Source organism: Eublepharis macularius, chromosome 2 (assembly GCF_028583425.1).
Source record: "Eublepharis macularius isolate TG4126 chromosome 2, MPM_Emac_v1.0, whole genome shotgun sequence".
In the NCBI taxonomy this organism is placed as follows: domain Eukaryota; kingdom Metazoa; phylum Chordata; class Lepidosauria; order Squamata; family Eublepharidae; genus Eublepharis; species Eublepharis macularius.
In genome coordinates this window covers 152,231,735-152,256,110 of record NC_072791.1, presented here as the reverse complement: position 1 = coordinate 152,256,110, position 24,376 = coordinate 152,231,735, and the positions used below count along the sequence as shown (strand labels likewise).

The 24,376-nt window shown below is 43.7% G+C and overlaps 1 protein-coding gene across 4 annotated transcripts; it reads right to left on the bottom strand.

The window, feature by feature from the left end:
- Window positions 1-1,215: 1,215 nt before the first annotated feature.
- UNC93B1 (unc-93 homolog B1, TLR signaling regulator) lies at window positions 1,216-23,961 on the bottom strand. Of its 4 annotated transcripts, XM_054971043.1 has the most exons (12): window positions 23,884-23,961; window positions 23,309-23,409; window positions 21,932-22,073; window positions 10,235-10,388; window positions 9,825-9,986; window positions 9,122-9,251; window positions 8,849-8,942; window positions 8,554-8,678; window positions 6,268-6,450; window positions 5,876-6,149; window positions 2,608-2,726; window positions 1,216-2,308 (listed from the first exon to the last, which is right to left on the bottom strand). In XM_054971043.1, exons 1-12 carry the CDS (start codon window positions 23,891-23,893, stop codon window positions 2,003-2,005), a joined length of 1,800 nt encoding a protein of 599 aa, XP_054827018.1. In that variant the 5' UTR covers window positions 23,894-23,961; the 3' UTR covers window positions 1,216-2,002. The 4 variants fall into 4 exon arrangements, with proteins under 4 accessions (XP_054827018.1, XP_054827019.1, XP_054827021.1 ...); XM_054971044.1 differs by lacking the exon at window positions 21,932-22,073 and having other exon boundaries at window positions 23,884-23,901; XM_054971046.1 differs by lacking the exons at window positions 23,309-23,409; window positions 23,884-23,961 and adding an exon at window positions 11,313-11,484 and having other exon boundaries at window positions 21,932-21,988.
- Window positions 23,962-24,376: the final 415 nt, after the last annotated feature.

Genomic DNA, 24,376 nt, shown 5'->3' with positions numbered 1-24,376 from the left:
GTGTCTCCACTAAAGTCTTAGAGCCAAGCTACAAGTGACATCTGACACAGGTTGGACACTTGTCAGCTTACCTCAAGTTTTGATGGGAAATGTAGGCGTCCTGATCTTACAGCTTGGCTCGTCATTTAATTGGTTTACAGACCCCCCCACACACACACCCAGCAGAGGGGAAGGGGTGCACCCAGCGAGAGCCTGACGCCTGCACTCCCTTCCCAACCGCATGTTCTCGCTCCCATAGACTGCTGTTCTGTAAACTTCAATTAAATGGAGAGCCAAGCTGCAAGACCAGGACACCTACGTTTCCCGTCAAAACTTGAGGGAAGTTGACAAGCGTCCAACTTGTGTCAGGCATCACTTGTAGCTTTGCTCTCAGTATCAAGCCCAGGCAGCAGTGCTAAGTAGGTGGAGAGTGGGGTAGATATTTTCTTAATCTGAAAGGGGTTTAAACCTTTCACCCAGAACATAAACTGAAAGAGCACATATATTGGGGTGGTCTCTGCCCCTGCTAATACTGTGTTCTTGCTTTTAAAAGGTTATTTTTTTGTTTGGGAAGTATATTTAATTGTTTAACTGTGAACGGCCTTCAGTACTCATCATAGATAAATCGTTTAGAAAAATAATACAACAGGTGCATGTAAGAGATGCCAGAGCTCTCTTGTGTTCTGTACTTTTGAGCTGGGAAGAGGGTTAGAGATTAGCTGTTCTCCCCCCAAACCATTGTATTAGCAGTAGCTGCTAATGTGCTAAATATGTTATCCTGCACTGAGGGTTGAACTAGACAAGACGGCATCACCAGGTCCACCTCAGGAATGCTGCTACCATTTAAAAGCCTAACTGCTAGCCATTTAAGAATACGCCACGGGGTGAGGTGGTCTTGTATACCTGCCTGTGTCTTTTCAAGTGCTGAAGTGGCCCCTCTGTTGACTGTTTCAGCTCTTGAAAAGATGAGGGTTGGGTGGAGCAAGAGCACCTTGTCCCAGTGCGCTGCAGGTTAAATGTCCAGCATTAGGCTTTAAAATGGCAGCACCATCCCTGAGATAGACCCAGGAATTCCATCATATCTGGTTCAGCCCTCATGCATTTGCGATCCAGCTCCTCTCTCTGTCTTTTCCATACATTCACAATGAGTCAAGGGCAATCATTGCTCCAGCTCTACCATGTGAATATCCATGTTCCGTTTGACGCTTAACACTTTAATGCTTAGTTGCACAGTAGTCATGTGAAAAATGCTTACTTTAATGGCTTATTTGCACAGTAGTCTATGAAAAAACTTCCACTCTACAACATGATCAACAGTCTGTTAACATTTGGTGCTGCCAGACCATACTAGCCACACCAAGCTCTCTGCAATCCTCAGTTGGGAAAAAAGTAACAGAATGCCATACTACTAGTTGTTTTTACACCTCCTCTGTCTCTGGTATAAGCCATTGAAATCAGACAAGATTTTATTCCCAGCTCTTGTTTGAGTACTAGGAGCCAAATGAGCAGTTGCACACTTTCCCAGGGAGAGAAAAACTACAACAGGAGTACTCCTGGAGGTCTATCATCTATTTAGCCAGAACAAAACAATTTATTAAAAACTGAATCAGATTTTAATGTGAGTTCAAGTTGTTAAGAATAAGGAAAATCTAGTGTTCTTCTCCCTGTTCTATCCACCTTCAAAGGTTTACACCCATTCCCTTGTACCTGTCACGACTAGAATTGCCCACAGTCAAGAAATATTCATTCCTCATATGAGGCAGGGAGGGAACACTAATACCCTTAGCCAGCAAGTGTGTTTTTGTCTACAGTGGAGCTACAAGCTACAGTGGAGGCTAAAAGGTGTCTAAAGGCAGGAAGTGAGGCTCAAGGTAAAATTATAACATCAGAAGATTGTGCCAGAGAGATGATTCTGTTGATGCAGAGAGGCTGAAGTCTAAGGCACTTGAGGAGGTCATGGCTCAGCCAAGACTGCAGCAAACAGGATGACCTAGAGCAAAAAAGGGTGGCACCAAGCCAGGAGCTAGCCCACATTATTCCCAGCCTCATAGCTGCACCTGTTCCTGCGCCGAGCCCGAGCCCGCTGGTCTTTGGGCTCCTCACCTTCTGCTTCTCCCTCCGAGGAGTCACTGTGTCCCCCTTCCTCCTCTCCCTCTGAACCAGTTTCATCAGAATTCTCATCCTCCAAGTAGCGGTAGCCCCGCACTTTTTGATGAGGCTTGGGAATCTTGGGGATGCGGTGTGGGATGGCTTGGCTTATTTTATGTTCCATCCACGTGTATGAGAACACTGCAGCCACCAGAGTAATCAACATGATGGATAACTTAGCCTGGAAGGAAAAGATTCCATTAGTTACAGAAGAAAACTTGTTCCTTCCCATAGTCCTGGAAACCCCGCCTAGCAAGAGGAGAATTGTCTTCTGGGAAGAATTAGAGCTAAACAAAATGGTATCTTCTCCAGCCCCTAACTCTTGCCTAAAAGTTCCTCTACACCACTGCTTTTTTCAGATGGTTCCCTTTTATCCAAGGGGCCAAGGGAACCCCTAAAAATTCCTTGCATTCAATCACAGGACTAGAGAAGGCAGCTTCACACGGGAGAATACCCTTCTATTTCAGACTCCCATCTCACCTTCATAGGTAGTCCAGACCACAGATAAACAATGAAGATGGCCAGAGCTTGCCACCAGTGGTAGATGGTAAAAATGAAGTCTTGACGCTTTTTGTCTTCATAAAGCATCCCCAAGAGTGCTGCAGAAAAGGAGGAACAAGAGTCAGTCAGTGACCAAATTCTCTCTAGCTTTCACTACTAATTTCATACAAACTGGTTCAAAAGGTAATACTAACTTATGAATATGGTGTAGCGGTTAGAGTATTGGACGAAGGAGGTTCAGGTTAAAATATCTCATTTTCCATGAAACTTACAATGACCTGGGGCTAGTCATTCTTTCTTACAGTGCAATCCTAAGCAGCAGGGTGGAAACCACATAGGGAGAGAACTAAGCCTTGCACAGGCGTAAATGGCACTTATGTCGACGTAAACCCCTCTCCACTGGTGCCCGCCCAAGGCGCATTACCGTAGATGGGTTGCCACCAGTGGGCACGCTTGGCAGCCAGGCGGAGGCACAAGTCTGGCGCAAGTCCTCACACCGGCGGAGGGGGGCGGGGCAGGGGGCGGGGCGTGAGTTTGTCCGCTTCCAAAGCCACTCCAGCCCTGGAAACGCCCCCTGCAGCGGCGGCAGCAAAAAGGAAGCCTAGCCCATAGGCGCCCATTGAATGGGAAAACTCTAGCCCCTCTCCCGGCACCCAGCCCTGCCCCTGCTGCCCGAAGGAGCATAGGATGGGAACTACCACGGGGGCCAATCAGCATGCGCTTCTGAGATGGGCGAGCCCCCCTCCCTGCACCCAATCACCTGCTCACGCACCCTACAAAACGTCCGGCTGCGCTGCTCATGACCTCAGGTAGGTGAGCACACAGCCGAAGGCTCTGCCCGTCAGCCATCTGTTGTGCGGACTTTGTGCATGAGGTGGGAGAGTGCACTGGAGGGGACTTAGTGAGAAAACTTTGCACTCGCTTAAGGGAAGAAGGGCAAAGTCCAGAATGTCTGGTTAACTAACAGTAACTGCTCAAGTCTCCCTGCAGGTTATCTGACTCTGAAGTTCCAGCTCAGTAAGGAGCGAGGTAGCACTTACAGGTAAGGAGATGGGGTGGCAGCTAACCCAGCTTGCTGATTTGTGCTGGCTGCCCCATCACCTGAACTCGCCTGACTGCTATCCTCTTCAGGTGAGGTTCAGCAGGGGAGGGGATGGTGGCAGCAGCCCGTCTGCCCCAGAGGCAGTTGCCCAGAAAACTACTATTGACTGGGTGTTTGTAACTACCTGTGGACTTTCTCCCTTAAAGGTAAAATCACCCAAAGGCAGAGTGCTTCCTCGCCAGAGGGTCTTGCATCAGCTGGTCGCTAGCTGCACCTTTGGGGCTGCCACTGCTGCTCTTTACTATGTGCATCTTCCTAGATGTTGGAGTATGGGCTTGGCCTCGGCCATGGACTGGGCTACTTGCAGCACATACGTCTTTCCCTTGCAGGCATGTCGTGACTCATCCAGGAGACGAGAGGATGTCTGCTTCAGCCTCCCCTCCCCGGAATCCTCTGCGAACGCCATTCAGATCTAGCCCAGGGAACCCGAAGGCAGTCCACATCTCAGCCTCGCCCCTGAGAGCGCAGAACGAGGGCTGCGCAAACTGCCTTGGCTCTCTTTCTAGCCAAGGGACATTGGCACGTTTTCCAGTTTAATAAAACATGTTGAAAAACAACAAACTTCTGGTTTTGCATGCCTACCTGACATTGCCAGTAGCCGCCCTCTCAACTCCCTGTCAGAATGTTCTCTCATACATCCCTGCAAATGTTTCAAGTGGCGCCCCATCCAGCCTCCCTGCCCCCTTCCTCCCCTCAATGAAACTTCAGGCAGTGGGGTTGGAATTGAACTGTGGCCCATGAATGTCTGCAGCGGGGGGCGGGGGGGGCGGGCACTGAGGACTTTCATTCTCTGATAGTCTGAGCTGCTGGCATCTGATAAGCCAGGAGATGATCGCTGCATGTGGGAAGTTGCTGCCAGGGGGTGGGGGATGTGTTTGCGGAAGCAGAGATGGACTTGGGCAATCCAGTGTGGGGAGGGCCTGTCAGTCCACCCCAGGACTGGGGCATGGCTGTTGAGGTCCAACCAGTGTTCTCACATCGTAGAGGTGCAGTGATGTGTTCAAGTGGCGCTGCCGCAAGTTTCTGTGTGCTTTTCATTCCCCTCGCTTCCAAACAGCCTCCTGGCCTCCCATGTGGTTCCCCAATGGGCGTTCCTGTCACTCATTGAAGGCCCTGCCTCCCCCCTCACCTGCTTCTCCAGAACCTGGGGACTAATTAGGGTTGTCAGTCTCCAGGTGGTAGCTGGAGATCTCCAGGCAACAGAGATCAGTTTCCTACTATCTGGCCCTACTTTTCAGAGAGGGGGAACCTGTTTCTTGTGGTGGTGGTGGCAGCAGGGATTTGCAGGCCCACGAAGCTGCAGCCACTGGCCTGGCCCTCATCAGCAATGGGGGCTGGATGGGCGAGAGGGTCAGTGTTTGATCTGGACCTTAACTGTCACCTCTGCCCCCCCTCTCTGGCAGGGATGCCTGCTCTCTGAGGGGGGGCCTATTGGCGGCAGCGGGGATCGTGGCCTCTCCATTGGCTGCACCACTGCTTGCTCCTGGCCTGCATGTCTGGGGAGGGGTGTGGCCATTGGCTGGTGTGAGCAGGGGTTGTAAGGGGAATGGCGGGCGGGCGCTCCTGGCAGTGGCCACACCTCGCCTTGTCGTGCTTGGGCGCCGGCGGGACTCTCCTGCAAAAGTCCATAGGGAGCTGTGGAGCGGCACCCCATTTATGTCGATGCATGAGCGACAATGCTGTCTTGGAGGTTAGGACTGAGGTGCCTGTCTACCTACCTCACAGGATTGGCAGAAGGATAAATAAATGGAGTAGGGGAGGACCATATATGCCACTCTGAGCGCCTTAGAAGAATAGCAATACATAAATTAATGCCAAATACATTTTGCAAAGAGTCCCACAGGTGACAAATATTATGCAAAGCAATCATTATTATGCAATATTAGTAACCAATTGTGCCCTTAACAGAATTTAAAAAGTTTCTTCCTGCTATTCAAGTATTTGGAAATGAGCATCTTTAGGTAACCAACATCTAACATATCAACCAACGGACTGTGGTTACCATGGTGCTTCCTGGCCTGGCTTGATTAGCTCCTGCATCTTGGAAATGCCAGCGGAAGCTCAGCCCTGAGCAGAATATGAACATAGCCTTGTCTGTACTGAAAGGGGACTTCGCTCAAACCCTCCCACAGAAATTGTACTCACTGCTGAGGCCTGTCTTGTTGAGGGCACTGCCAAGGCCCCAGACTGCAGCCACCAGGTACAGCATAGGTGCTTCGCCTAAGCTTTTGGGATGAGGATCCCAAAAGAAGAGGGCAATCAAAAGGATGGCATGGATAGAAGCTCCTGTGAGGAGGGGAACCTGGCGGGGCACGCACAGCATAAAAAGCGCCAGGCTGCTGCAGACAGCAGAGGAGAGTCCATAAGCAGTAATGATGTAAGCCATATGTTCCAAGCCAATGGAGCACACACCATAGTTCTGGGGATGTATAGAGAAAGAAAGATTTGGTAAGCATAACCCAGTTATCCTCTTGCAATGCCCGGCCAGTATCTCCTACCTCAGGGCTTGAGAGGAACATTGCTTGGAGCTCACATACCAAGGCAAAACCAGTACAGAGAAAGAGCACCTCGAAGCCACTGTATATGAAAAAGAGGATGAGGTGGCGGAGGCGATAATCTCTCATGTGCTTGAAGGGCAGTTGGAAGATGTTGCCCCATCCAATGCTGCGTAAATCGATCTCCTCTGTGGGGCGATAGGCAGCGCCACACAGGAACAACACCTGCAGAGCAGAAAGCCACGAGCAGATGTCAGGAGCAAGGCAAACCCAGCAAAATTTGGGGTAGAACTAAACTAAAGATGTCAAGTTCTCTTCCCTACCCCATGCACAACATTTAAGCAGAATTATCTCTTAGACAGGAAGCATGTGGAGACTGCCCTTTACTGCCTGATGAAGCCCCCAAAACTTTGAAGGGAGGTTTAGGATGGGTGGCAGGGTGTGGAAAAGTCAGGCAGCCATAGTATGTATTGGCTAAATTGTTTTCATCTGCTGCTCTTTGGTTTAGAATTACTTCTTAAATGATCTGTTCTTCTTGTTTTGACTAAAGTATAATTTTGTATTTGTTGTTGATTGTTTTAATAAGTTCTGGAAACCATTCTGAATGCAATGGTTGTAGAAATGTGATACAGAACAAATAAATAAGCAAATAGATGCTACAGTATGGATATATTTGCTGAAATACCACAGCTATGCAGGGAGAAGGGCAGGCTTAGAAATATTTTAAATATTTCAATAAATAAGATAGTGAGAGGAGAAAACACATGGCTGGAACATTTTAAGTGTAACACCCATTTCTGCCACTCATAAGACAACATAGAACACCTTCTGCCCTCCTAACAACTGTTTTAATTCCCCTAATTTAACCCAATTTATACAATACCAATGCAAGTATGGTATTTTCCATGTGTGTGGATGAGCACTCCATATGACTACCATATGTATAGAAAGGTACTTACCCCATGCACTTGCCCATAAACAAGAAACATCTACAAACAACTATGTATGGCACAAGTGACAGTTGTGCTGGAATGCATGTCCAGCTCCCCCTCCCCAATGAAAAAACTTGCTATTAAGTATTTTTCCCTTTAGAATGAGTAAAATGCTTCTTAAGACAAGATTTTTCAAAATCAAAATCTATACCATGAAAAAGCCCAAGGACTTTTTCATTTTTTCAATGGAAATATTGGAAAATATATGTTTGTGAGTTGGAGGGGGGGGGGTACTGGAAAAAAAAACTATTTTGGAGTGAGAAAAACCTTTCCTTACAAAGCATTGTACTTATTCCGAATGTACAGCGCAAAAAAGTGGAAAATAGAAGCAACTGAAAAATTGGGGAATCTGGAAGAGCTCTGAAAAAAATTGCAGACATATATAATATTTTCAAGATTTTTTTTGTTTAAATGTAAATAATTTTGGCAACAAATAATATGCTATAATGTGCTTAATGCTAATACAGTATTAAATGTTCAGTATTATAAAGTTTAGTTTAACATCCAAACATACTGGCAGACCTACCTACTGTGACTCTATGAGACTTTCTGTCCAAGTAAAACATTTTCTTTTGTTTACTTACAGGATTTTCTTTTCTACCTTCAACTTTTATTTTCCCATCTCTCAGAGGAAAAACAAATTAAAGATACATGCTATGGCAGCATAGGATGCAGCAGTTACAACTTTCTAAAGAACTGGACATATTTGCAATTCATTGGTCCCAATAAAATCTGAACTTGGTAAAGTCAGACTGTTTGCTATCAGCAGAAACACCTTATTTATAGCTTCCAAATCCAATAAACTTTATAGCAAAAGTTCAGTGTTTTAACTACTCTTAGTACCAGAGAGAGATAGAAAAAGACAAAAATTGATTCAGTAAGTTCATAAGCATTCCGTTGGTAATTCCGGAGCTTCAGGGGAGAGACAGGGACATTTGAGAGACCTCACATGGAGTCTTTAGCTGACATTGCTTTCCCATTTTTAAGCAGCTCTTTATTATCCCCAAAGCAGGAATTTTGAGGAATTAGATAGAAGTGCAGGATGTGGACTAGAATCTAAACTCCATGCAAAGGTCTGCAAGTCAGAACTGCATTAAACCAGTATTCTTAGTTCTGCTACAGGCTGGGACATTTTTTTTAAGCAGTTATGCAATATTGTATGTGTGTCAAGATGGCCATAAGCTCACATCCAAATAAGCACCTGTTGATTTACCTGCTTTGCGTAGCTTATTGTCATAGGATGGAAAGAAGTCTGGGTTTCAGAATGTACCACTTTGACTACTGAATCTGAGATCCTGTGACCACATTAGACCCTGCCTTTTTCACCAGTCCGTACCAGAAGCATGGCGAGGAAAGCTACACCCATGAGCACGCTCTCCACCATGATGAGCTCGCTGCTTCGTGGAAGTCTCTGTAGAACTGTGGAGTTGAATCCTGGGAGAATCCCCTGGCTGGAAGTGCCTGGAGAGGGAACAATGCTTTACAGGATACATCCTGAAGAAGGGAACAGTTGGAACAGGAACATAGAAACGTAGGAGCTATACAAGGCTACAGAGATTAAGGCATCTGGGTGGAAAATGCCAGTGTGTTTCAGCCTACTGAAGCTAGTGCCAATCACTAAGGATACTCACCACAGTGCTGTACATGGAAAAGTGTGTGGTTCAAATCATAGAGATACCACTTCAGGAAGAAAAATGTAGGCATCTGGGCACAGACAAAACTGAACTGGAAAACAAGGGTGGCAGAGGATGTGAGACAAGCAAACCAACATGCAAGAAAATGGGAAAAATGGGTGGAAGAAACCCAAATCCAAACACTTCCCAGAACACAAGAAGGGAAAGTGCAGAAAACTCCACACCTACTCTACCCACAACCCACTAATATTCTGTCAGCAGAACTCTCACATTGAAGAAGGCATAGAAGACAGTCTGGAAGGCAATGAGGTAGCTGTTGTAGGCCCCGTGTGGTGCTCGCTTTTGCTCCTGGACATGCTCTTCCTTATAGTTCACATATTCATAATATTTCTGTGCCATCCTGTGGAGTGGGGTGGATAACACAAGGGTCTACCATCTACCAAGAAATACTTCCACAGAGTGGTATTTCCATAACATCTCAAATCCATTTACCACTTAGATAAACACAATTTATTGAGAAAGCATTTTTATTTACTGAAATCATTTTTAATCTGCCTTTCTCTGAAACCAAACTCAAGGCGGATTACAATGATGATAAAACCACAGAACTAGCAAACAGATCCCTTCAAAATAATCAGTGTTAAAAAGCACGTGTTTTATAGAGTTTATAGTGCCATCCAGGAATGGTGTGAAGTAATCAGCCTAATATTTATAGTAAGAGACTTACAAGACTTATGAACCCTTTGTGAAATGCTGTCACATAACCAGTCTTTCGTCTACCTATACATGGAGGTTATATGGCTGAAAGCAATCCATACAAAGTATAGTATGTACAAAATTGCTCCCTCTCCCAGCAACATGCTTCCCACCCATCTTTTCAGTGTCCCAACTACCACGCAGCAGACACTATCTTCTTCATAATCAGGCAAGTGTTTTCACCACTGCCTTTCCCTTGTCACTACAGCTGACTCACCGGGTGATATAGTTGCTCAAAGAAGCCCACAGTGGTACAATTGCAGCCCCAATTGCCACAGCTGATGGTACCAAGGTATAGTAACGTTCCCAGTAGTTGGTAGAGACAAAGAGTGCGTAGATGCCAACAGCCAAGAATATCATCCACTTGATGCCAAAGAATCTGGGAAAACAGAGATATCTGGATTTCTGAATGTGTGAACTTTCAATTCCTACAACTGTGGGACTCATTCATATGGCAGCTACCTTAGGAAGGAGGATACAGGGGTTTTTTCCCCTTATGAAAGGAGACATTTCCATTCCAGCCACAGCTTAGGGGACAGCAAATAGTATGCATATCCATTCCCAGAGATGTATAATGGGAGCTCATCCCTGAAAAAAAGACTGAAAATGGGATAGGCAGGAAAATACCTCATGAGGACTGGAGTGTAAAGCAGTGCAGCAATGGGTGTGACATTGATACCCATCAGCATCTTGTTGTCAATATCCTGTAGCTCCAGATTGCTGTATTTCACCTCTCGGTAAGTTTCATCATAATGCAGGATTAGCTGCATCTGTAAGAGGCCTGTGGGAGAAGGCATGGGGATGTGACAGTCATGGTTAACTTTGGAGTGCTTGTAACCAGAAAGAGCATTTCTTAAGCAGCTGTAAATAAATAAATAAATTTGATGAAGAGGGCTCTTTCTCCAAGGGGCAGGGCAGCTTCAAGGCTTATGCCAAACCTGCAAGATATAGTGATACTCAGACACAGAGCTAACCCATCCAGAATCTATCAGTCTGCCTGTCTACCTCCTCAAGGAGTTATCTCAAGGAATGTCACACCATGTTGAGACCCAACCACCCCTCCAGAGCCAAACAGGACCAAGGAAGCAAAAGCCTAAAGCAGGGGTCCTGAATCTTGTTGAGTTTGTGGGTGCTTATGAAATTTTGAGAACAGGGAGTGGGTGCCACCACAAAATGACATCTAGGGGAGCCTGAGCCAATCACAAGATGGCTACCATGAGGGTTGGGGCCAATCGCAAAATGTTGGGAGATCACAAGCCAAGTGTCGTCCTTTGACAGAGCATCTTTTAATGATGGGGACAACTACTTCTGCATGGATGGTATCTACAGACACAAAGGTGACATCTCCTGGATTCTTGTGAAGCACCTCTTACTCCAGAGAGGTGGACGAAAATCAGGACTATTTGCTTTGGGGGAAAAACAAATGGGCACCAGGACACCAATTAGCAGGCACCATGGTGCTCATGAGTGCCACACTGGGGATCTCTGGCCTAAAATACCTGTCTTGAGTGCAGTGGTGGAAAATGCCCTCAAGTCAGAGTTGACTTATGGCGACCCCTGGTGGGATTTTCATGGCAAGAGACTAACAGAGGTGGTTTGCCATTGCTTGCCTCTGCAACCCTGGTCTTTGTTGGAGGTCTCCCATTCAATTATTAACCAAGGTTGACCCTGCTTAGCTTCTGAGATCTGATGAGATCAGGCTCACCTGAGCTATCCAGGTCAGGGCACCTGTCTTGAGTATATCTTTGGAAGTGCAGAAAGAGGCTTATCCACAGGTTCAAACCTATGTTAAGTAGCTGATGTTGAAGCTGATGTTGAAGCTGATGGGGATCTTCTATTGGAAACGCTGCAGCAGGATGGACAGGTCCTTTCAGCCCCTTTTCAGAAAATGGCTCTGGATGTTACATTGCCACACAGACATCCCATTCCTGTGCAGCAAAGTAATTTCTGAGGCTACTCTGACAGCCAAATCAAATGTGCAAGAGTATTATACCACTTAAGATTGCACCCATGAAAAGATTATTCCCCACATCAATACACACAGGCACAAGTGCCAGAACAATTCCTTAGAACTCCAAAAATAAAGAGGTACCCACTCCAACAGTAAAATACAAGAGTGCGTACACAAGAGCAGGGTAATACAAAAGTCAAATATATTCCAATTATTCAAAGTCAAGTAAAGAAATAATCACCGCATATAGAGAATACTCTCCCAATTCAAAAGGATATCACAAAGCAATCAATGTCATAGTTATTACATAACAAAAATCATTTCTATCGGGAAGACATCCAACAGATTTATTGATTGATTGATTTGATTTACACTCCGCCCTCCCCACAAATGGGCTCAGGGCGGCTAACAACATTAAAAAAATACATTAAAAGTCACAAAACCATAAAATCAATAATAATTTTTAAAAAGTCATTAAAATAGTCCAGGAGCAGGCTATTTAAACAAATATTGGGAGTCCGTATATGGGCTTAGCAGATGGCCAATAAGTGAACAATATAGCTGATACAAAAGAACTAGAATTAGGAAGACATCCCTCAGGTAAGCTTCCACAATATCATATAAACAGTAAGTGCTGTGCAAGTCCTTTTTAAATATATCTTTTTATTTTTTTGTAGGTAGAACCTATTAAGTTTTGTGATTTCAGCTCAAAGGAATAGAGATTTCAGCTCATAATAACAGCTTTATTGAGAACTGGAAGCAGACAGACCAAAGCAGAGGTTCAACAGGAGCCAATATATACACATAAACCCCACGCCGCTTTCCAGCAATAACCAATAGGAACACACACAACTAGAATCCTCAATTTGCATTAACTATATACAAGGTAACTGATTTGCAGCCCTGTGATTGGTCTTTATTTCTGCAGACCGATTGGCTACTGCCAACAAATGACAACCAAGGAACATCAAGGCATTAGGAGCCTAGCTCAGCCCAAACTCAACCCAGTACATAACTGGTGGTGGCGGGACGCTGTCAAGTATACCGGCGTCGCCCAACATATAGTGCCGGCTTGGAATCCAATGTTTCATTATAACAACCTCTTCAGGGTGAAGACTAAATCCACCAGACATAACACAGTAAATAACTTATAGCACCATCAAGTCAACAAGTCAAACACAGCATCCTCATGCAAGGCATGATGGCTGCACCACCTCCTTTAATTTCCATGGAATTTTGGTTGAGGCTTTTATGGATATGAATAGAGGTTGGGTATGATATGAACAGAGGTCAGAAAGCAGCATAGCTTGGAAGGAGGGATCAAACCCCTCATATGACTCTCACACCCCTTTCCTTGATCGCAGTAAATAAAGAAGTTATTCCATGCAACAATCATTCTAGATTACATTTGTTCACAGTAAATCTTCTGGTGGGTTTGTGACTTCCAGATCACCAGCCTGAACTGAAACAGGAAACAAGCTTTTGCCCAACAAGCCTTTGCAGTTCTGGCCGGGTCTTGCTGAGGAAGCAGCACAAGAGCTCTATAAGTAGTAGTTAAAACACTAACTTTGGGGCTTAGCTGTTCATCTATAGAAGGACAAAATTGCTGCGATCAGAACAAGAGAAAAACATCCAGCAGTCAGATGGTAAACCTGCCAGAGTGGGGTTGGTTGGTTGTGTCAAAGAGGTAATTAATGCCTCGAGAGAGGGGGTGGTCACTCTAGCCTTGAAACAGGCTGTGGTGTGTCCACGGCTAAAGAAGCCTCCCCTGGACCAAGGAGATGTCAATAACTATTGACCAGTCCCAAATGTTCCATTCTTGAGCAAGGTGATTGAACAGGTGGTAGCTGGACAATTTCAAGCATTCCTGAATGAAATGGTCTGTTTGAATCCTTTCCAATCTGGTTGCAGGCCTAGTTATGGGACCAACACAGCCTTAGTTGCCCTGGTGTATGACCTACACTGGGCGATGGACAGAGAGAGCGCGACTCTGTTGATTATCCTGCAGCTTTCAATGCCATTGATTATGGTATCCTTCTGGACCAAATCTCCAGAGATGAGACTGGGAAACACCATGAGGCAGTGGTTCCTGTCTCAGAAGGTGGTGCTGGGGAGGTGCTCAGCCTTTGGCCCGTGGGTTCCCACAAGTCTCAGAAGGTGCTGCTGCTCAGTCTTTGGCCTCTGGGTTCCCACAAGTCTGTATGTTCTCCCCTATGCTTTCTAGCATCTACATGAGACCACTGGGTGAGGTTACCTGGGGATTTTGGCTGGGCTGTCACCAATATTCAAATGACACTCAGCTTCAGTTTGCACTTTTGATCAATTCTAGGGAGCCTGTAAAAAACTCCAACTGGTACCTGGAGGCAGTTTTGAAGTGACGCTTAATCACAACAAGACAGAAGTGCTACTGGTGAGTGCAAAGTCTGACCTGGGACTTAAAAGAGTCACCTGTTCTGGATGGGGTTGCACTCCCTTTGAAGGAACAGGTTTGTAGTTTGGACGCACTCTTGGACCCATGCCTACTGCTAAAGCAGGGGACAGCTGTGGCCGGGCATACCTCTTACCAGCTTTGTTATCAAGCTGTGGCCTTTTCTGGGCAAAAAAGATTTGCCACTGGGGTGCATGCTTTGGTCACATCTACATCAAATTACTGCAATGCAGTCTATGTGAGAATGTCCTTGGAAAGTGTTTGGAAATTTCAATTGGTGCTGAACGCTGCAGGCTAGGATGCTGATTGGATGCATTTTAGGGACCATATCACTCTAGTCTTCGCCCATCTACACTGGTTCCAAATCTGTTTCCAGGCACAATAGGGCTGACCTTAAAAGCCCTATATGGCTTGGGACTAGCGTAGCTTAAGGACCATCTATTCCCTTACAAACCCACGCAACCAGTACAACAAACTTTTGAAAACCTACTTTGGGTACCCCCACCTTCTGAGATTAGGCATGTGGCAACCCAGGAGAGGGCCTTCCCAGTCACAGCACCAAAACTCTGGAACTCTCTCCAGGGAGAACCCTCTGACCCCCTTTTGTCATCTTCTGTCAGCAGGTGAAGACTTTTTTGTTTCATCTGCCATTCCCTCAGTGATCTCTTCTTCCTGCTCAATATTTTAACTACTGTTTTTATGGTTTTAGCTTGGTTTTAATAGTTTTAATGATGTTTTTGTTTGGTGTTAATTTTTTTTTTTTTTTGAAAAATTTTTATTGGGTTAGAACATTTTTATTTTTACATTACAGTCAATTTTCCCCTAATTTTTCTTTTCTAACCCCCTCCCTTTCCCCCCCTTTTGTTGACTTCCAACAGCTTTCCCACCCTCTGTCCCTTTTCCCTTACTTCTATTAAGTTCCTCTGTCTAAAACAGATATACATTCTCCAATATATTAAGCAGTACATCTTTAACTCCTTTACTTATTATACACCCAAACTATACGTCTTTAGACAAACAATTTATCCCATTTTCCAGTTTTGAGTAATTCTATATAAACCTATATATCATAAACCATAAAAATTTCCCACATTTAAATCAAACAATTTGATTTATTCTCTATATATTACTCATTTCAACTTTTTATGGTAATTCTATATAACTCCTCAGATACTCAATCAATTTAACTCTTCTATACATTCAGTTTGGTGCATATAAATCTTGTCAAAGAAAGAAAATATTGTTAGTTAGTCAATCCTCATGTTTAAACCTTATCATTAATTATTCTCTATCAGTTGACCTATACATATCTATATATATCTCAATCAATTAATCTAACTGCTTATAAATTCACATTTCTCTTCCTCCCCCGGTAAAGTCACCCCTCTCTTTTATACTTTTATTATATTTCAGTAGTTCTCAAACTGCCACAGTTTTCCTCCCACCTCCCATTTCTTCTCCAGGTATTGTTTCAGCTTCTCCCAGTCTGTGTTGAACTGCCCTGAGTCCAGATCTCTCAGTTTTCTTGTCATCTTGTCCATTTCAGCCATATACAGCAATTTGTAGATCCAATCTTCAATAGTTGGTACTTCTTGTACTTTCCATTTCTGCGCATACAAAAGTCTAGCTGCTGCAGTCATATAAAAAATCAACGTCCTATGATGGGCTGGAATTCCCTCCATTCCCAAGTTTAGCAGCAGGAGTTCTGGGTTCTTATTTATTTGAAACTGTAAAATTTCACTCATTTCTCTTATTATTTCCCCCCAGAACTGCCTAGCTACCTCACACGACCACCACATATGATAGAGGGAGCCCTCATGTTTCTTACATTTCCAGCATTTATTAGAAGTATTCAAGTTCCCTAGCGCAATCTTCTTTGGTGTCATGTACCAACGATAGATCATTTTGAAAATGTTCTCTTTAATATTGATACATGTCGTTGTCTTCATTGTAGTTTTCCACAAGTATTCCCATGCCTCCATTGTTATTTCTTTATTGAAATTTATAGCCCATTTCACCATCTGTGTTTTAACTATCTCATCCTCAGTATACCATTTCAGCAATACTTGGTATACCTTGGATATTCTTTTCTTGTCTTCTTTAAGAAGGGTCTGCTCTAGTTCCGAGTTCTCTGTTCGTATGCCCCCTTTTGCAAAGTCTGAGTTGTATAAGTCTCTAATCTGTCTATACTGGAACCAATCATAGTTAGGTGATAGTTCCTCTTGCGTCTTTATTCTAAGTTTAGATACTTCAATCTTAGTTATTTCTTTGTACGTTAAACATTGTTGTTCATTATCCACAGCTCTCGGATCTATCACCTCATATGGAACCACCCACAAGGGGGTTCCTTCTTGTAGGTAGGTTCTATACTTCTTCCAGATTGTAAATAGACTTCTCCTTACAAAATGATGCAGGAACATCGAGTTGACCTTTACTTTGTCATGCCATAGGTATGCGTGCCATCCAAAAATTTTTTTATATCCCTCTAGGGCTAATAGTTTCTTATTCTTTAATGTCATCCACTCTTTTAGCCAAACTAGGCAGATTGCATCATGGTAAAGTCTCAGATTGGGCAGTTGCATTCCGCCTCTCTCCTTTGCATCTTGTAAAACTTTTACTTTCACTCGAGGCTTCTTGCCTGCCCAAACAAAATCTGATATTTTCCTCTGCCATTTTTCAAATTGTTTAGAGTCTCTGATGATTGGTATTGTCTGTAACAAAAACATTACTCTTGGTAACACATTCATCTTAACTGCTGCAATCCTGCCCAACCATGACAGGTTCAATCTATTCCATTTGATCAAGTCTCTCTCTATCTGAGTCCATAATTTTTCATAATTATTCTTGAACAAATCTATATTTTTTGCAGTCAGCTCAACTCCCAGGTATTTCACCTTACTAGTTACTTCACAATCCGTTGTTTCCATTAACAATTGTTGTTTCTGCTTAGTCATGTTTTTGCATAATATCTTTGACTTCTTTTTGTTAATGAAGAAACCTGCCAAGTCTCCAAACTCCTTGATCTTGTCTATCACTTTTGGCATGTTCTCCAGTGGGTCTTCTACAATTAACATTATGTCGTCTGCAAATGCTCTGACCTTATATGAATAGTCCTTTATTTTTATTCCTCGTATTTCCTCATCTTGTCGGATTTGTATCATCAGAATCTCCAATACTAAAATGAACAACAATGGAGATAACGGGCAACCTTGTCTTGTTCCTTTACTAATCGTCAATTTCTTGGTCAGTTCATCATTCACTACAATTGCTGCAGTCTGGTCTCTATAGATTTCCTTGATTGCTCTGACGAATCTTTCTCCCAGTTGTAGCTTTTCCATAGTGGCAAACATAAAGTCCCAGTTTAAATTGTCAAACGCTTTTTCAGCGTCTACAAAGAAGAAACCAACCTCTTTGTCACAACGCTTGTCGTAGTATTCAATAGCATTGATCACTGTCCTTAGGTTGTCTCTTATTTGTCTGTCTGGCAAAAAGCCTGCTTGTTCCTCCTCTATGACTTCCGAGAGCCACCCCTTCAATCTCTCCGCCAATATCTTCGCAAAAATTTTATAGTCATTATTAAGTAGTGATATAGGTCTGTAATTTTTCACGTTGGTCAGGTCTTGGCCCTCCTTTGGGATCAATGATATATTCGCTTCACTCCAAGTATCTGGAATCCTTTGATCCCTAAAAACTCCATTCATCACCTCTTTTAGGAATGGTGCCAGTTCATTGGCCATTGTCTTATAAAATTTAGCCGTAAGTCCATCTGGCCCTGGCGCCTTTCCTAGATTTGCAGATTGTATTGCCTTGCTTATTTCCTCGTCAGTTACTTCACTGTTCAACTTACTTCTCCAAGCTTCCGAGATTTCTGGAAGTTTGGTCTTCTCCAGATATGATGCTATTGATTCTTTGTTTACTTCTTTTTTATTATACAGCTTAGCATAGAATTTATAGAAGGCTCTACTAATGGTAGTCTGCTCCAAGTACGTTTTATCTTCTTCACAGATTTTATTTATTATTTTCTTTTCCCTTTTCTTCTTCAATTGCCATGCCAAATATTTCCCAGGTTTATTAGCACCCTCAAACGCTTTTTGATTCAGTCTTTTAAGATTCCACTCCAATTCTTTATTACTCATTGCTGTTAGCTGTTCTTGAAGAATTTTGATTTCCTGGTATATTTTCTTTTTCCCTGGTCTCTTTTTTAACTGTACTTCTTTGGCTTTTATTTTCTCCTCAATCTCTTGTCTGTTCTCCTCTTTCTTTTTTCTTGCTCTGCCATTTAAGTCCATTAGTATGCCCCTTACAACCGCCTTGTACGCATCCCAAACTTTATTGGTTGGTACTTCTTTATTCACGTTGTATTGTATAAAAAACTTAGTCTCTCTTCTCAATGTTTCCATATTCTCACTTTCCTGTAACAAGTCCTCATTTATTCTCCAGGCTTTCCTTTTTCTCCTTTTTCCAAATTTCCACATAATTGGGTTGTGATCTGAGCCTACCATCGGCATTATTCCTACCTCCTTAGTCCATAACGCTAAGTCCTTTGAGGCCCAGATCATATCAATTCTTGATAATGTAAAATGCCTTGCAGAATAAAAAGTAAACTGTCTGGTTTTAGGATATTCTCTCCTCCATACGTCTTCGAGAGTCTCTTGTTGAATCAACTCAAAAAAAAGCTTTGGCAATAATCCTCTTTTCTTTTGTGCTTTTGTAGTCTTTTTGTCTAGTTCCAAATCTGTCACTCCATTGAAATCTCCAGCAAGAATTATCTGGTCATATACAAGATCGTCTAAGTGCTTCCTTAAGTCCTCAAAGAAGCTTTCCTTTGCACCGTTAGGTGCATAAAGTCCGACTACCAACACTCTCTTTAAGTTCCAGTTACATTCCACTGCTACAAATCTAGCTTCCACATCTCTCATAACAAATTTTGGCTGCAGCTCCTCTTTTATATACAACACCACTCCTCTTTTTTTCTTGTTGGAAGCCGCTACAAATTCTTTGCCCAATTTTCCAGATTTTAAATATTTTACATCCTGTTTTCTAATATGGGTCTCCTGCAAACAAACAATATCACATTTTTGTTTTAGTAGCCAATGAAAAATATTTTTTCTCTTATTCGGTGAGTTTAGTCCATTTACATTCCAAGATAATACTTTACTCTCCATATTCATGGTTTTGTTGGTAAGTCTTTTTCATTGTCCTTAATAAATCTCTCCATCTCCCGCTCAGATCTGATACGCTTTTTTGCCCCTCCAAACTCAAAGGACACTCCTTCCGGTAACTCCCATCTGTACCTAATGTTCATGTCCTTCAAAGTCTGAATTAACACTCTATATTTTTTCCTGTCCAGTAACACTGATCTGGGCAATTCCTTCATTATGATAATCGTCTTGCCATCAATCTCCAATGGGTCTTGAAATTGTTTTGTCACAATCCTCTCTTTCATATTTCTAGTTGTAAACTGCACGATCACATCCCTTGGTAGTTTCCTCTGGGTTGCAATTCTCGAGTTCACACGATACGCCACATCTAGGATAGCCACAATTTCCTCCTCCTCCTTCCCCAGGTATTCAGCCAACACCTCAGTCATCTGTTCTTGCGCTGATTTCCCTTCAACTTCTGGCAGACCACGAAAACGAAGCTGCTTCTCCATGTGTTTAGTTTCTGCAACTGACATCCTCCCCTTTACCGATCTCATCTCTGTTTGTTGCGTTTCTATTAAATTCTCCATCGCGTCTTCTACTGTTTTGACTCTCTGTTTCGTTCCTTGTAATTCACTGCTAATCGTTTCCACGCCTTTTTTCACTTCTGACAGCTCCGACTTTACTGTCTGTGTAACTTCTTTAACCTCTTTAATAAGCTCCAATTTCGTGTCCTTAAGTTCTTTCATCATGTCTATAAGTTTTTTGTCCAAATTTTCTATTGCCGATTGCCACTCTTTTTTCGACATCGTGGGGCTTGCTTTAGCTCGCTCCCACGAATCTGCTCTCTTCCTCAGCTCCGTGGCGTATAATTAAACGTTTTCCTTTTTTTTTCAAATGTCCCAATCTTTGCCAAAATTAGTTTTTTATATCCAAAATGTCGGGCGTCTTTTCTCTATGGTTTCTCTATGTTATTATAATCCAAGATGGCCTACTTCCTCTTCCGCTGAAGCCACGACCCTTCCACTTTCAAAAATGGCGATTCCCCACTTCCTGTCCCTTGGCAAGGGCCGCTTCCCTCCAGCCACTCTATTGTTATTACGCACTTCCTGTCTCCCGTCTTCCCACAGCAGGTCTCGCGATGGTGTCTTTTTCCCACAGCTCCAAGACCACAGGTATTCAAAACAATAGTCCGATTTTTGTAATAACTTCTTTAAACTTAGTCTCTTTTAAAATACAACTCCTGCCGAGTCTTCACCTCCTTTTCACTAGTCTGTTGCAGTTTAAAAATCTACTTTCTTTCCTCTCTGTTTTTGTCAATCTGTCCCGTTTCAAGAGATAGCGATCTTTACCTTCTCTTCAACTTTCTCGGGTTGTAATCGCTGTTTCGATCTTAAATTCTCCTCTCGACTTCCCTCCCCGATCGAAGCTTGGGTATGTAGGTCTTATGCCAGCCGAGTTGGCCCCAAAATTGCCGCAGAGATTATAGCCGACCCGTCGCAAGGTGGGACCTCAAGGATCGGGGGGGAGACTCCTTGTGTAGAGCCCCCCCTCGTCCGAGATCTAGCTCACCCTAGGGTCTTGAGCGTTCTTTGCCTGCTCCCCGCCTGAGAGCAGTCGGCCGCGGGTTATTTTCACCCCTCCGGCCGGTTAAAACGGCAATCCGGTCAGCTCCGCAAATGGAGCTGCGTTAGACCTCCATGAATCCCAAACCGGAAGTCCGTTTGGTGTTAATTTTTAAGGTGTGTGTGTGTGTGTGTGTTTATGACCCAGTCATTCCAGCTATCGCCAGAAATCCTTGCCAATTCCATGCCATAACATTAAGCCATAAATCCTTTCTTAGAAAAAGGAGAGTTTAAGAAGCAGATTTGAACTGAGGCAATTCTTCACCTGATTCAGTACTGCTCCTATTGACAGAGGCTCACTAAATCTTAGCCTGAGGTGTTTCTGCTATTCAAGATACTTTAAATGAAGATGGCAGTGATGAGAGGTGGGATGTTTCCACATGCTAAACAGGTGCTCTTCTCCTGAATTCTACCTCCTCAACTTCTTTATTCCTAGAAATTACTGAGCTGTCCTTGTACTGTGTCCTTGGTCTATCTAGCTGAGTATTGTTCTCACTGCATTTAGATCTCACAAACAAACCACAGGTTGTTCTATCGGGTGAATGAGGCTGAACTCCTCAGGCTCACAAGACCCCTTCCTCCTCTCCTCCTATGTGAAGCTGTGACTGAAGACTTGCTGGTTTTAAAAGTCTTTGGTTTAACTTCATCTAAACAATAGTTTAGAATATTGGTTACTGGGAAAGAAAAACAAATTCACCATTTATTAAGGCATCCAAATTTGAACATCATATCAAATTGAAATTGGACAAAAGACCTTCTAACCCAGGAGAGGTGAGCTTGAGGATTTGAAGTTCATTGCATGAATTAACCATGACTTCTGAATAGAATCCCAGGCCTTAGGCAAAGAAAGATCTTTTGCAACATGCGCTACCTTAACTAGACGTGCCAGGGACTGAACCTGGAACCTTCTGTACCAGCTGTACCACTGAGTCAACAACCGCCCCCCACCGAGGGAAGGGGGTACAGAAATGTGTATGAATGCACTGAGAAAGTAAGAGTCCTTTCCATGTACTTCTGGCTCAAAACTGGTTCTCTGTAGTGATTAAAATACTTCTTTAGACAACTGAAGTCAGCTAGTAGTATGACCAGCTCTGCAAACAGATTAGCATCACCTGCAGACTAAACTATGAATCAATAGCAGAAGGTGCTGCAGAAAAACCAGGAGGAAACACAGCATACCTAGAAAGACGCCATAGGTTAGCATTCCGCCCAAGCTGGCTGTCAAAAGGTTCTTGATAACTCCGAGACGCTTGCGGCGGAAATATTTGCGTTCCTCCTCCTCTTCATTGTACTCAGCATGAGCCCCCACAAAGTCATCTAGCTGGAGGCAGAAGTATCACAAGGGGCTCACTGAAGGGAATATTCTGACAAATCACCAAGACTGAGATGTAAAATACCCTGTTCTTCCAAGGGAGATAATGTAATCAAAATCCATGGCTAAAGGTAATTAACCAAATTTTAATGTAAATGTGTTATTTTTCAGTGGAAGGATGTGTTTTATGCTGTTTTATTTTAAACATCTTATTGGAAATAAGTACCATGTGTATGCGTTTGTATGTATTTTGGGGAGAACTACATATAATAAGAGCCAAGTTTTCAGCATGATGATGGGGCATGCAGAGAGTTTTTCTGCAAAGAAAGCAAGCCCTGCCACAGGTTTTTTCAAAAAGATTGTATTGGTTCCCTCATGATGGAAGAATATAGCTTTGCTTTCAGAAAAGAACTTTGTATGACAGTTTTAAAAACCCAACAGAGACGTGCAGCTCAGGACTGAATATGCAACACACAGCTTTGAAAGATAAAAAAAGAACTGTCTCCCCTTTTAAATGAAAGTATTTCTCTTTAGGGTAAGGCTTGCTGCCAGTTGTCCCTTTTGTTTTTTTTTAAAGGTCTATGAGAGTATCTCCACTATTGCTATTGCATGAGAATACTTAAATAAACTGTGTAGATTTTTTTAAAAAAAACATTGAATGATAACCTTTTAACATTTTTAAAAATGGGACAGAGGCAGTGTGTTGGTTGTTCGTAATGCACAGTTCCTTTTTTTTTTTTAAAGGATCAGCACTCATTCACATATTTGCACTCATTTCCACCAATTCCTTCCTTGAGACTTAGGAAAGCCCCCTCAAAGGTACCAGTGAGCACTGCCACAAAAAAGGCCCAAGTAACACATATGTACTGAATCCACACAGCACCTGTTAGGTGAGCATTGCTTTTACCATGTGGAGCAACCTAAGCAGTGGGCAAATGCACCACCCTTGCAAGAGAGGTACTTCCTTGAGGAAAGATGTGGGAGACCTTCACAACCACCATCCAGCAACTGCACACTGATTACTCTTCAAAATGAGTTGTGGAGAAGAACTGGCAATGAAGCACTTCCCCATACACAGGAGGGGATGGGACTCTTCAATGCACGGAGGTTCCCAAAGCAGGGAAACTAAGGATAAATGAATTTTATTTAAAAACATATACCCTGTTTACACCGTCCAAGCAGTTAATTAAAAAAAAGAAACTTTAAGTCGTCAGTTACACATTGTTGGGGAGGGGGGCTCTCACCTGAACGTCCGCGCCATTCAGCATAGGCCCGTTCAGAAAGGCAAGTCCTTGGCCGTCGGCAGCCACCCCGTTCCCCACAGCCTCTTGGTACACATTGCCACCTGCAGAAAACACACAAGGGGAAGGGGAAACGAAAGGAAAACTCGGTAGTGCTTACCCCGTAGCTTGGGGCCGCCTTCGCTCAATGGAGCTGAGGATAAGCACCCACACCAAATTTTGCCATTGCCCCCTTTTCAAATTTGCCAATCCTCGAAAATGCACGCCCGAAGTTCCCGTAAAAAAAAAAGTGCCCAAATTTCTGGACACTGAACTTCCTCTTTAAGAGATAAAGTAAGGCTGCCCCCCCCCCCCAATTAACTTAGATGAGGTTTAAATTTTTCCATTTTTCCGTGGAGAGAAATTATGCACAACTCGACAAACGAGAGGCACGCAGAAAGTTGACAGAATAAACCCAAGCCCCGAGCGACAGCGCTGCCTGTGAGCACGCGAGCGAGGGGGCACCGCTTGGGAAACGGCGCGCCTTGCTGAGCTGGCCCCAGCCCCGATCCAGAGATCTCTGCCCGCGCTTCCAGTACCTGGCTCCATGGCTGCTGCGGGGCTGTCTATCCCTTGAAGAATGTGGAAGCTCCGCTTCACTTTTCCGGCCCCAATGGGCTAGGCGGGGAGGAGGAAGGGAGGGGACGAGCTCTTAAAGAGAGAGGCGCTCCGAAAGGGCCGCCAAAGGGGAAGTAATTCAGATCTACCCGTCTCCCGTCATACACTATAATTTGCCATTATTCATGCACATTTGTGCATGCCAATTCCGTACATGGTGGCGAGGCAGCAACTACCTCTACATGACAGAAAGCCTGCAATCTGCTGTCCCCCTTCCCCAATTTTCTTGGATGCTAAAGTTGGAATTCGCTCATCATCTAAAATGCTACCTACATCCATGATGGCTGAGACGGTGAGCCAAACTACGATGAATAACGTAACACATCCCACTTGTTTCAGTGATCAGAATGCGTCCTCATCCCACGGGCTACGGGCAAATCTAGTATAAGATCTCACCGTCTCAGTTGTTTTTAT

Bases quoted from the DNA above. Each gene is read 5' to 3' on its own strand.
- UNC93B1 (XM_054971043.1), bottom strand. The intron at 10,389-21,931 runs GTATGCTGTGTT...CTTCTCCCACAG, and splicing joins AACCTATGGCGTCTTTCTAG to GCCTCTTACAGATGCAGCTA. The intron at 9,252-9,824 runs GTGAGTCAGCTG...CCCACTCCACAG, and splicing joins TTGAGCAACTATATCACCCG to GATGGCACAGAAATATTATG.